General features: G+C 35.6%; 1 protein-coding gene across 2 annotated transcripts; it reads left to right on the forward strand.

The window, feature by feature from the left end:
- The first annotated feature begins 8074 nt into the window (after positions 1 to 8074).
- Positions 8075 to 12594, forward strand: LOC111887445 (5-methyltetrahydropteroyltriglutamate--homocysteine methyltransferase). 2 transcript variants are annotated; one of them, XM_023883616.3, is made up of 11 exons: positions 8075 to 8235; positions 9238 to 9591; positions 9685 to 9772; positions 9861 to 9988; positions 10069 to 10624; positions 10719 to 10799; positions 10876 to 11042; positions 11121 to 11226; positions 11303 to 11553; positions 11639 to 11840; positions 12004 to 12594. In XM_023883616.3, exons 2-11 carry the CDS (start codon positions 9242 to 9244, stop codon positions 12364 to 12366), a joined length of 2292 nt encoding a protein of 763 aa, XP_023739384.1. In that variant the 5' UTR covers positions 8075 to 8235; positions 9238 to 9241; the 3' UTR covers positions 12367 to 12594. The 2 variants fall into 2 exon arrangements, with proteins under 2 accessions (XP_023739384.1, XP_023739383.2); XM_023883615.3 differs by lacking the exon at positions 8075 to 8235 and adding an exon at positions 8781 to 8923.
- Positions 12595 to 13967: the final 1373 nt, after the last annotated feature.

The following is a 13967-nucleotide window of genomic DNA, read 5'->3' on the forward strand; positions in this document are numbered from 1 at the left end:
AATTCTCATCCGGATTAATGACCGGACTCGACGAGTTCATGAGTGGACTCATCGAGTCCGTGCTGTTTTATGAACCCTAATTGTCCGGGTTTGGGACCTATTTAAAGAGCCTTAGGTTCTTCAATTGCGGCTATCCTTACCCTGGAGAAACCCTAAATCATCCTTGGGAGCTCAGAGAGTAAAGAAGAGCCATCTTGAGCATTTTGGTGTGTCATTTCTAAAGAGAAGATGAGATTCTAGCAAGAGGGACTAGAGGGGGTTGATGTACTGAGGTTATGAAGCTTGGAGCTTCACCTTAAGGTAACAAATCAGACCATTTCTCCTGTTTGATGTTGATTTCATGAATCTAGGGTTTCTTAACCATTCTCTTTAGAGGTTTATGGAATGTTTGAAGTCCCAATGCGGAATAAGCCTTAGATCTGGACCATGGGAAGTCCAGAGAGTCCCTTATGTTCAGCTTTATGCAGTCATATAGAGAGTTTGAGCCTAGGTTTCCATTTAGATGGCTATTTCTTCATTTATGGCTCTAATCATGATGCATGGACGTAAAGTTTGGACCTTTATGTGATTTGTGGGTGCTAGAAGGATAGATTTGCAAGTTGGTGAAGCAGATCTGCCCTCAGAAGGTCAGATGAGTTTGTTTATGGAGGAGACTCGCCGAGTCCATGGGAGGACTCTTTACCCGAGTTTCGTGATCAGTGGAGACCCGACGAGTTGGGTGGGTGACTCGGTGAGTCGAGTGAGACCTTGTGAGGAATCTGATTTCGCGTGTGGACTCGCCAAGTCGTTGCCTGACTCGACGAGTCTGGTCAAAGTTGGACCGTTGACTTCTGTTGACTTTTAGGGTTTAGGCAACCAGAGGACTATTGGGCCAGGGGAGGGGTAGAATGGTCTTTTACCCTTCTGGGAAGCATTGTACGAGACTTGTCTAGCCTTTGAGAGCCACTGCTGATTTAGAGTTATTTATTTATGTGATTAGGCGGCGGCTAGATCGTATTTCGAGTTCGAGACTTTTCGAGAATTACCCGAGGTGAGTCTTCTCACTATACTTTACCTTGAGTGGTAGTTATGTGTGACCGGAAGGTCTTATGTGCTTACATTGAGTATTATGTTATCCTGTTGTATGTGACATGCTATGCATTATGTCTTTGTGATTTATGTTATGTGGAGTTTATAGATCGGACCGGAGGGTCCAACGATTCATGAGGCCGGAAGGCTCAAGCAGACCGGACCGGAGGGTCCAACGAGCTTAGGACCAGAGGGTCCACAGAGTTATGGGACTGGAGGGTCCCACTGAGACACATTGACCAGAGAGTCAAACAGAGTTATAGCCTCGAGTGGCTAATATGTGTTGTATGTGGTATTTTGGGGAACTCACTAAGCTTCGTGCTTACAGTGTTTTGTGTTATGTGTTTCAGGTTTTCTCAGGATCACGGGACGGCACCGACTCGATTGTACACACCAGAGGAAAAGTTTGTTTTGAGGATCCTGGTTTATTAAGTGATTGAACAAAAGAGTCATATATTGTAATTAAAACAAAAAGGAGATTTTTATGAAAAGAGATAAACTATTTTAAATGAAAATTTTATTTGAAAATTTCGGTGTTACAAGAGCCCTAGAGCCTAGTGGTCGAGGAGTGAAATTTCACACATGAGTTCTGTTATTCAAACCATGACACATCCAAAATATTGTTAGCGTTTCGTGATTGATCTCTCATGTAAACTTTGAAATATGTTAACATAGACGGTTAAGATGGTACGGTTAACTATTTTTTGTAATTGTAAATGTATACCTATAACCTATCAAAGTATTTTTGTTGTCCAAGAATAAAAAAATGATTTCTTGCTCTCATGCTCATGATTGAAGACGTATTTGGACTTGAATATATATATATATATTAAATTTTAACTCTTTAATAAATTTAATTTTATTTTAATTTTATTATTATGGTCTGGTTATGTTATAAGCGAGTTTTATAGTTTTTTAAAAGGATAGTGAAAGACACGATGACAAAATAGTTATTTAGTACGAGCCACCAAGTTGCATAGTCCAAAGACTACAAATGTTAACAAACTACGTCTTAAATACCACTCATGCAGGAATCTCTTAAAATAAAACCATGATTATTCAATAACTATCGAATGAAAATTACAATTTATTCAAAATAAACCAAATAATACATCCTAAAAGACTATCGTATTTACTTTGAATAAATAATGAGGGTATTTGGCTTTTCTTTTAATTTAACCGGGTCATTTTACGAAGTTACGATGGCTATTCAAATGTCAAAGCAAAGCCGCTTGTATATATGCGTGGCCACCACTTCCCTTCACATTTTCTTCGACTTTCTTCATTGCTTTTCTATATTTAAAATTTCATTTTTGTTAGACTATAAGGTATAGGAGAGATGTTTCCCTCATTTTTTGTGGGTCACACCATATTTTCCCTCATTTTCTTTTCCCTCATATAAAACCTAAGGAATTAAAAACCATATATTATACTCATTTTTTATTTTATTTTTAAATATATTTCATACATATATTATACTTATTTTGTAGGGAATTAAAAACCATGAATTTTGATATGTTTTTATATTTTTTTAGTAGATATATAATTTTATAAATATTAAAAAAAATAATAAAAAATAATTAAAAAAACTATCCAATAGCATGAAGAGAGAGAGAGTGCGGCACCCCCTCCCCCACCTCTTTCCCGCAGGTTGCTTCCCTCACCCAAGGGATGGTGTTCCAGAGTGAGGGAAGCTTCCCTCGCCCCTTTCCCGTTATAATATCGTCTAGCCTTAAACATCTTTTTGAAGAATTATATTTTCTAATTTTCCTCATTAGTCCTCTCTCATTATCAAATAATGATACAACAAATATTGGACCGATATAAAGTAGGAGTGAAATTGGTATGGTACCGATCATTTTTTCCTTAACTCGTGTACCATACCAATTATAGTTTGTATAAAAATTTTGATACCACTATCATACCAAATATAGTTGGTATCAACTTATTTGACTACCAATAATTTTGGTTGGTACATGTTGGTAATGGTATATACCAACAAGTATAGACATTTTATGAATAAAGATTTTTGTGTTATTGAACATTGTAAATCGTGAATGACGCTTTTGTGAAAGAAAGTTTTGTAAGTGGTTGAGATTGAAAACTCGATCCAAAAAGATGTTATTAATTGTTACCATGAATTTAAATTACAACGTAGTAGAGGAAAATAGGTTGTGTTGAACATGAGTTCAAAATTTAAATTTCCTATACGATAGATGATAATATCACAACTCTTAAATCTTAAACACCAAACACACTTAAAGTATAAATATACGATCTTGTATGTTTATATATATATATATATATATATATATATATATATATATATATATATATATATATATAATTAGTTAGTATGGTACTACTATGATATTTAAAACTTTGAGCCATTACTGTCCATATTTAGGTAATGGGTAACATAACATGGTGAATACCAAACATATTGGTAATTAACATTATTGGTTCGGTTGGTAACATGTTGGTTGGTTTCCCGTGATACGTATTTGTCAACCCTAACATAAAGCATTGGCGGAAACCATGCCTAGGATGGAGAATCAATACAACTCAATACATAACACACATACACACACACACACACACACACACACATATATATATATATATATATATATATATATATATATATATATATATATATATATATATATATATATAAGTATCCACTCATACTTAGAATACACCATTCAAATTGAATCGAAAATCAAAAAAACAAGATAAAGGGTACTATAATGGTGAAAATGTGAGCATATGAAGATGATGACAGTACGTGTAGCACGCAAACTTAACTCATCATAACCTTGTCATAAACAAAATGAATGTCGATCTCAATGTGTTTGGTTATGTGATGTGTTGGGAACTTGTATATTATGCACTTTATCTGATATAATGATTATTATGTAGAGATCATAATATATATTAGGAGCAATTATAGGTTATACAATGAACTCAACCCAAAAAGTAAGATAAATAATCAAGGGTATAATTTGCTATTCCTTGGTAAATAATTGTTTAACTAGAAATAAAAGAGAATGACCATTTATACAAGCAAAGTCCATAATATTACTATATTACTATATTTAAGAAAACTTGAAGAGAAATATAATCTCTAGAGTTTATGTAATATATAAGGCATGAAAACCTTTAAGAGACAAGTACAGTACATGTCATAAATATTGATTTCTTTCTCTTACCCCCTCTTTCTTTTTACAATACAAAGAAGGTTCAAGCCTTAGGGTTTAGATTTTAGCTTGGTTTCCAAGGAGGAAGATCATGCATGATTGTAGCTCCAGTGTGCGACTAAGGTAATGGAATTCTCATTTGGATTCTTGTGGCTCTTCTTATCATTGAGAAAAGTAATCTACAAACCTTTCTCACCGGTTATACAAGTTGCAATTAATTTATAAAAATTAGATCCATGGTTCAATCATGATGATTTATGTTTATTGATTTTGTTGATTTTGTATTTTGTTAATCTTGAAAATAAACGTTCTACAATGGTGCACTTAACTGACATACATATAGGAATGATTAAAAAATATGACCACTATTCCCCACTCCATAAGTTAGGGGCAAGATTCCATGGAAACCACTAAGAACATGGTTTCCAATTAGTTTCCTTTAAGAGGGCACTATCTATCAGCATCAACGACCACAAAAAATTTAGAAACGCTAGAATATACAAAATATTGGACCATTAATTACAACAATTAATCAAGCCTGAACAATAAACTAGTATTGTATTATAAATGAATCTTACCATGCTACCAATGGTGAAAATTAAGAACTCAAACCGATTGAGACTCCTGTTTCTTGATTTGAGTAACTGTTTTGAGATTTATCTTTTTATGGATTTATATGTAGACATGGAGGCTGTATAAACTTTTTTCATCGATTTGGTTTGATGAACTCATGTATGACAACAACAAAATTCAACTCGACATAAACCCTATCATTGGTGCTTGATATTACTTTCTAAAAAACCTTAACTAATACATATAAAGTCCGAAATTACATCTGAAATGTACTTTCTAAAAACGTTGTCCAAAATTAAGAGCACGGAACACTTTAAGTTCCATATTGTTATAAACCCAACTATCGGATACAAATTTTCTTTACTTCGAAGCAAGACATTTTCGAAATGATAGTTGTATATACAAACGCCTAAATCATTGGTCATTTTCCTATAGGGAAATCTCTAGAAAAGTCTCAAAAATTGTCTAATTTATGAAAAAGTCTCAAACTAAATTTTGTTTATAGAAAAACACAAACTACCGGCTAAAACTTCGAAAAAACCCTTTTTGGCCGGTTTCGTAGATTTAGCCGGTATTCTGTCCTTTTTCGTTAGTTTGCTCAAAATATTAGTACTTTTTTGAAAATTACCCAATAACCAAAATATTATGACTTTTCTGAAAATTAGTATGGAATTAATGGATATTATTATTAACAAATCATTTATAAACATAACAAATATTTTTTATTATAAACAAAAGAAATACATTTGTTTCTAATTTATGGGAATAGAATTGTCGATATGGTCTATTGTTTGTTGACCACTTCAAACTCCTTATGTTCCTCCTATGTATCGTTATACAAGAGTTGATAATATTTATCAATACACAATCAATAAATGTCTATTTTCTATTAGGAGTAACGCTATAGGATCACATATTATTAAAAAATATCATTAAATAATAATTCTTGAATATATAGATATTTCATTATGTTGTTTAACGTAAATACCACCTAACCTCCATACATTATTCGGTAACAACCATCAAATTACAAACATAGTGAAAAATAAACTTTGAATGACAATTTAAATATAGACAAAACTTCAAAAATGGTCCCTGTGGTTTCCAGGAATATCAAGTTTAATCCCTAAGTTCAAAAAACCTCACAGATAGTCCCTGTGGTTTCAAAACTTTTAACAAATGGTCCTTCCGCCTAACTCCGTTAGCTTTCTACCGTTAAGTGAGGGGCATTTTCGTCATTTCAATACACAAGGACCATTTATGAGGTTTTCTCTATTTAAAAAAAAAGAAAAAAATATAATTATTTAATTAAAGGGCCCCACCCCCCTCTCTCTCTCTCACTCTGTAAAAAAGAAAGCCAAACCCACATCTCCCTTCTCTGTTCTCTCTGTTTTCAGTTGGGTAAACATACCCCTAAATCGGGTTCATCCATAAACTCAATGAGAAAAGCCCATAGCTTCGGTTTCCATGAAAAAGAGATGGAAACAGATGAGCAAACATGTTTGCTAAATCTGTTCACCTGATGCTCTGATGTATGCTTCCATTCTCAGATTAATTGTTGTCTTCTCAAAGAACCGGACTTGGTGGCGGTGGTGCTCTTTGTGCTTCTAACTCCAATTAGGGTTTCGTCGCTGCCACACCGACGAACAACATATCTTGGTGGAAGGTTCTCTCGGTGATGATGGTGAGCCATCTTTTCTCCTTGATTTTCTATATCTACCCCTTCGTTGAATTAATAGACCTGCTGTTGATAGGGTGAGCCATCTCTTCTCCTTGATTTTTCATATCTACCCCTTCGTGATCTCTCTCACCTTCTATCTCTTCCAAATTTCTTTGAGGAAACTGTTTTGTCTATGTGTTTGTGGTTTGAAAACCAGAAGAGAAACCAAGGGAAGAATAAGAACAAGAAATAAACCTTGAGGGTGCCATTACAGGCACAAGGAGATTCCAATTCGGGTTCTGCGTCTTCTTGACATATTCTACACTCTGTGATCACCATCTTTGAGCAACCTTCTTTTTCTTCTTCTATGTTGCGATTTAAATCATCACCATTGCCATCATTTCTGGTGTTGTTTTGAAACAATTGCACTACAATTTTAAGTTCATCTCCTGTCGTGATGTTGGAGGAGGAGTCTAAGCAAGATGATGATGTCATTCATTCGACACAGACCATTAATTGTTCATAAAAACACGCACTCACTCACACACTTCGTGTGAAGCAGAAGAATGGGGAAGAAGGGGGAAGTGTGAACTCTGAAAATTAGGAGAGAGAGGGGGGGGGGGTGAGGCCCTTTTTTCCATATAAACTATCATCCACGATTCACTTTTTCACATTTGATAGATGTGTGTTAGCCTATGATTGTTACCGTGTGAGGTATGGATGTTGGGTGGTAGTTAGGTTAAACAACATAAGAGGAACACCAACATTAGAAGAACACTCATTGAGTACATCTCACCATCATACCCACAACGATGCATAAGAGGAACGTAGAGAGTTTGATGTGGTTAATAAGCAATAAAGGAGTACTTAGACCACCGTTTTATTCCTAAAAATTAGCAACAAGTGTATTTTCTTTTTTATAATAAAAACATTTGTTATGTTTATAAATGATTTGTTAATAATAATATCCATTAATTCCATGGTAATTTTCTAAAAAGTCCCAATATTTTGGTTATAAGGTAGTTTCCGAAAAAGTCCCAAAATTTTAAGCAAACTAACGAAAAAAGATGGAATACCGACTAAATCTTCAAAACCGGCCGAAAAGGGTTTTTTCGAAGTTTTAACCGGTATCATGTGCTTTTTTATAAACAATATTTAGTTTAGGACTTTATCATAAATTGAACTAAAATTTTGAGACTTTTCTGGATATTTCATTTTTCCTATATTCCAAGATAACATTTGATCATTTTTATGAGTATTTTTATTTTGTTTGAATCAAAGATCAAATAAAAAATAAAAATATTTATAAATGTGAGAAAGACTGTAATAACCATTGACTAGTAACATGTAGTTATAAAGCAGATGAATTTAATCAAATACCATAATTAGCTGTTCTCACAAATGTTTAGCTTCTTATTTATCTTAAACTATTTATGTTAACCATTTTGTTAAAATGAGAAGACAAAATGATAAAGGAACTCGTGAATTCACGCGCATGAGTGTCGGCGCGTAGTTAATTCAGCACACACTGGGATGAATTGTGATCAGATCTACCCAGTCACCATCTCACCCACTCCCACAACCCCCTAACTCTTGTATAAATATCCCTACTCTCCTTCCTCTCCAATTCGTGTCCACCATTCTTCTCTCTTCTCTATCACCGGAAGAACCAACCAATTCGTCTCTTTGAGACCCCTTTGATTCGGATCTTCCGTCTTTCTACCCTACTTACAGGTACGCCACTCATTCTGAGGTTTACCAGGGTTGAATTCCATTTGAAACACTGTTCACTTGTCCAGCTGACCCCTTTCTAACTTAACTTCTACTATTAAAATGAAGATCTGTTGCAAATTACTTTGTTTTTTCTGTTAATTCAGTCTTCTGTTGAAAAAAAAATTGAATCCAGTAAGAAACCAGCTAGATCTAGAGTTAAACGTCCGTGATCTGTTCAAAATATCTCATTTTCTGTGTACAGTTACGAATCTTTGTGCGTAGTGACGTCGCGCACTGTACTAGTCTATGAAAATGTGTGCATTCAGCCATTTTTGGGATAATATAGTTGCTAAGTGGGGCCCATTACATTTACGACCATTGCTGATTTTTGGGGTTTAATTGTGGTTCAGTAAAAATGAAAAACGGTAATTACAGATCGTTTAATTAGATCATAAGATCTTGCAATTTATTTCGAATTGTGCGACTTATAATCGACATATTTTCAAAACAACGATAAGATCTGGTGTTTCTAGGGTTTTAGGAACTGCAGATCTACTTATGGATCTAAGTTTTTTCTTTTAGATCTAAACTTTTTCTTCAAATCAGTCCCTGTTCTAATGATTCTGTTTGGGTCATTTAGACTCTGCTTCACTGTAAAAGAAAGAAACTCCAATCTACTTCAGATTTCTAAAGTCAATCTATCCATTAGGTAAGATACACGTATTCTCGATTTAGTATGAATGGTTGTTGAGATCGATAGAGTTGAGTCGAAGTTAGGTTTCCTTCAAGTCCTATGTTAACACTTTTTTACTCAAAATGTTAGCTTATACTGATCCGAGTATCTAGCCATTTGTACTGTAGTACTTGTACACCAAACAACTAGTCTTTATGGTTGGTGGGTAGGTAGATGGCGCTTGAGTCTAGATCAAGAAAACCTCAATCATTTCTTTTCAAATAAACAATTATATTTGTGCTTCATCTTCTTACCTTATCTAAATGTACAACTTTCCTGTGGTTGAACAGATCAATGGCATCTCACATCGTCGGTTACCCCCGTATGGGCCCCAAAAGAGAGCTGAAATTCGCTCTTGAATCCTTCTGGGATGGCAAGACCACCGCTGAAGATTTGCAGAAAGTGTCTGCTGATCTCCGATCATCCATCTGGAAACAAATGTCCGATGCTGGCATCAAGTACATCCCCAGCAACACCTTCTCTCACTACGATCAAGTTCTTGACACCACCGCCATGCTCGGTGCTGTCCCCCCAAGATACAACTGGAACGGTGGTGAAATTGGCTTCGACACTTACTTCTCAATGGCCAGAGGAAATGCTTCTGTTCCCGCCATGGAAATGACCAAGTGGTTCGACACCAACTAGTAAGTTTCCAAATCTCAATTGTTTTTCATTAGCAGTGTTAATATTCACACAATATGATCAATAACTGTTTATTTTTTTTTATTAATAAATAGCCATTTCATTGTCCCGGAGTTGGGTCCTGAAGTGAAATTCTCATATGCTTCCCACAAGGCTGTGAATGAGTACAAGGAAGCTAAAGCTGTATGTGTTTCTGATCTTTTCATTACCAATCTTGATTTTTATGGTTTAAATCAAGAAACCTCTTGTAATCTGTATTTTCTTTGTGCAGCTTGGAGTTGATACTGTCCCAGTCTTTGTTGGCCCAGTCAGCTACTTGTTGCTATCCAAACCCGCAAGAGGGGTAGAAAAGACTTTTGATTTCCTATCCCTTCTTGACAAAATCCTTCCAATCTACAAGTATGTCTTTTTATCCCAACTTTGTTAATATCTACAATGAATAGGAATATAACAAGAAGTAATCTTTCTTTTTTTTTCAGGGAAGTTATTGCTGAACTAAAGGCAGCTGGTGCTTCATGGATCCAGTTTGACGAAGCTACCCTTGTGAAGGATCTTGAACCCTACCAATTGGAAGCATTCACCAAGGCTTACTCTGATCTTGAATCCACATGCTCTGGTCTTAATGTCATTGTAGCCACCTACTTTGCTGATATTCCAGCTGATGCATTCAAAACCCTCACCACATTGCCAGGAGTTACAGGATACACCTTTGATTTAGTTCGTGGTGAAAAGACTCTTGAGTTGATCAAGTCCAGCTTCCCTTCAGGCAAATACCTTTTTGCTGGAGTTGTTGATGGAAGAAACATCTGGGCTAATGACCTTGCTGGATCTCTCTCTGTTCTTGAATCCCTCGAGGGTATTGTTGGAAAAGACAAACTTGTTGTCTCTACCTCTTCTTCACTCCTCCACACTGCTGTGGATCTTGTGAATGAAACCAAATTGGATGACGAAATCAAATCTTGGCTCGCATTTGCTGCTCAAAAGGTTGTGGAAGTCAACGCTTTGGCCAAGGCCCTTGTTGGTCAAAAGGATGAAGTGAGTAGTTTTACCATTTTACCCTTATGTTTGTTTATCAAATTCAAAAGGGTGATTGATTCACTGATTCTTTATGTTTCTTGATTTTTTGCAGGCATTCTTTGCTGCCAATGCTGCAGCTCTTGCCTCAAGGAAGTGTTCCCCAAGAGTCAACAATGAAGCTGTCCAGAAGGCTGTAAGTGATATTGACCGTTTTACCCTTATTATATTTTTCTCTCCAATTTCCAATTTTGACCCTTTTGGTTTCTCAGGCGGTTGCTTTGAGAGGTAACGACCACCGTCGTGCCACCAATGTGAGTGCTAGATTGGATGCTCAACAGAAGAAGCTCAACCTTCCAATCCTCCCCACCACCACCATTGGTTCTTTCCCACAAACCATTGAACTCAGGAGAGTTAGACGTGAATACAAGGCCAAAAAGTGAGTAATCAAAAATTCTAAATCACTCCTTTCATTTTTTATTTTAAATTATTTTCTAACAAATCTGTCTCTGTATAGGATCTCTGAGGAAGAGTATGTTAAGGCCATCAAGGAGGAAATCTTCAAAGTTGTCCAACTACAAGAGGAGCTTGACATTGATGTTCTTGTCCATGGAGAGCCAGAGGTATATATACATATCTATTATTATTTTAATGTTAAAAAGCTGTGAAAACTAAAAAAAGCAATTTTGTTTATTGTAGAGGAACGATATGGTTGAGTACTTTGGGGAGCAATTGTCTGGTTTTGCCTTCACTGCAAACGGATGGGTGCAATCCTACGGTTCTCGGTGCGTGAAGCCCCCAATCATCTACGGTGATGTCAGCCGCCCCAAGGCCATGACCGTCTTCTGGTCCACCATGGCTCAGGAAATGACCAAACGCCCCATGAAGGGTATGCTCACCGGTCCAGTCACCATTCTCAACTGGTCCTTCGTCCGCAACGACCAACCTAGGTATAATAATAACAATCAATTTATGTAAAATTACGTAATTGCCCTTTTCGAAAACCACTAAACATGATTCGTTCTTTTGTTTCAGATTCGAAACTTGCTACCAGATTGCTTTGGCCATCAAGGACGAAGTCGAGGATCTTGAGAAAGCCGGAATCACCGTTATCCAGATCGACGAGGCGGCCTTGAGAGAAGGTTTGCCACTCAGGAAAGCCGAACACGCTTTCTACTTAGACTGGGCGGTGCACTCCTTCAGAATCACCAATGTTGGCGTCCAGGACACCACCCAGGTAAAAACCAGATCCCATAAGAACTCCACAGTTAAGGATGTCAGGGTGTTAGTTGTAACAAACTAACAGAAGTTTGTTACAGATTAACATGCAACTATCATGTTGGTTGTTGGTTGTAACTAACTGACAAATGTTTGTTTGTTTGTTTGTTATTGATGGACAGATCCACACACACATGTGCTACTCGAACTTCAATGACATCATCCACTCCATCATTGACATGGATGCTGATGTCATCACGATTGAGAACTCGCGATCTGATGAGAAGCTTTTGTCGGTGTTCCGTGAGGGAGTGAAGTATGGAGCTGGAATTGGGCCCGGTGTGTATGACATCCACTCTCCAAGAATACCATCAATGGAGGAGATTCATGACAGAATCAACAAGATGCTTGCGGTTTTGGAGACTAACATCTTGTGGGTCAACCCTGACTGTGGGCTTAAGACCCGTAAGTATGGTGAGGTCAAGCCTGCTCTTGAAGCCATGGTTACAGCTGCCAAGAAGCTCCGTGCTGAGCTGGCAAAGTGAGAGGACATTTGGGATGATGAGGATGATGATGAGGATACGATTTTATGATACACGACTCTAATAACTGTGGTTTAGGTTTTTGTGTTTAGTCTTGTCTTGAAGTGAAGATGGCATTTTGTTTTTATGTTGTTTTTGGGCCTTTTTTGGCTTTTGTTGTTCAAGATTTGTGTACCTTGTTGAGGTCTATGAAATTTTAATGAAGATATTTTGTTGGTTTGCAAAGAAAAACTATTGCATTTAAATATGAAATTATTAAATCAAGTCTGATATGGGTTCATTGGTGTTGTAATAAAATTTTATAAGTGATATTGTAAAATTTATATTAATAACAAAAAGCCCGAAAGCAGACTAGCCCAGGCCTGATTAGAATGAGTTCGACTAGGCGCAACAACAAACAGCCCACCTTTTTGTATTTATGAGGCTTTTTTTATGAGACATAAGAATAAGGTACAACTTGTTAGGCATATACAGTGTACGTATTTACTTGTTAAGAGCATACAAAAAACACCCTTTCAACGGCCCACATAGAATAGAGGTGAAATACATTGACCCAACTTTTTCAAATGATTTTTCCACCTTAACCGTTATTTTCTCTCTTCTATTCTCTTTCAAAGATAAATATTTAGCTTCATACTTAGGGGGTGTTTAGGAGTTTTTTGAACTCTAAAAGCAGTTTTAGATAAAAAATGCTTATTGTATTATATTACAATATAGTGGTGGTAAAATAGGTTTTTTAAAAAGTGACTGCATTAGCTTTTATGGTGAAAAAGCTAAAAATTGTTAACTAGCCAAAAACTCATTTCTATTTTGGTTAAAAAGTCAAAAGCAATTTCATGAAACCAAGTTTTACATCTTTTTAAAAACTATTTTTTGAAGCTAATGAAAAAGATATTCTAAAAAATGTTTTTGAGTTTGCAAAATATTTTTTTTTTGACTTATTAGCTTTTTAATAAATTGTTTTGAAAAACAATCTGAAACACCCCCTTACAATGTCCGGACAAGAAGCTATACCAATGATGTCAGTTTGGTTTGTTCCAATTATACTATTTGAAGAACGCAAAAAAGATATGAATACCATATTTCTTCGAGATCACCCTGGATTTTAATCATTTTATGAGTATCGTCACCTCATGATTTATAAATTTACCTAATCAAAATGTTCAATGATATTTTTTATTTTTGACAAATCATATAATGGTATAAACTATTTATAAGTTTTTTATATTAAAGACAAAACCTCATGAATGGTGTTTGTAGTTTTCCATAAATCTGGAATATTGTCCCTAAGCTTAAATAATCCTATAAGCAGTCTTTATCGTTTCAAAACTTTTAACAAATAATCATTATTTAGCCTTTTTAATATATTTTTGATTTTCTTTATTTAAATCTATTTAAATAAAAGGAAAAAGAAAATAAACAACTTAGTCTCTCTCTCTCTCTCTCTCTCTCTCTCTCCCTCTCTCTCTCTCTCTCCTGTAGATTAAAACACACAAAAACATGATTATGCATTCATCCGATCCTTCTCAATCGACGCTAGATAATCGACATTAGATCGATACAAGATAATGTATTCATCTTTTACCGAACCAAATTTCCACAAA

The sequence above is a fragment of the Lactuca sativa genome, chromosome 6, assembly GCF_002870075.4.
Source record: "Lactuca sativa cultivar Salinas chromosome 6, Lsat_Salinas_v11, whole genome shotgun sequence".
NCBI classification, from domain to species: domain Eukaryota; kingdom Viridiplantae; phylum Streptophyta; class Magnoliopsida; order Asterales; family Asteraceae; genus Lactuca; species Lactuca sativa.

Excerpts from the sequence above, each read along its gene's own strand:
- LOC111887445 (XM_023883615.3), top strand. The coding sequence starts at position 8,832 with ATGATTCTGTTTGGGTCATTTAGACTCTGCTTCACTGTAAAAGAAAGA. Across the intron at positions 10,625-10,718 it reads TTGTTGGTCAAAAGGATGAA|GCATTCTTTGCTGCCAATGC; the intron begins GTGAGTAGTTTT and ends GATTTTTTGCAG. Across the intron at positions 11,227-11,302 it reads TTGTCCATGGAGAGCCAGAG|AGGAACGATATGGTTGAGTA; the intron begins GTATATATACAT and ends TGTTTATTGTAG.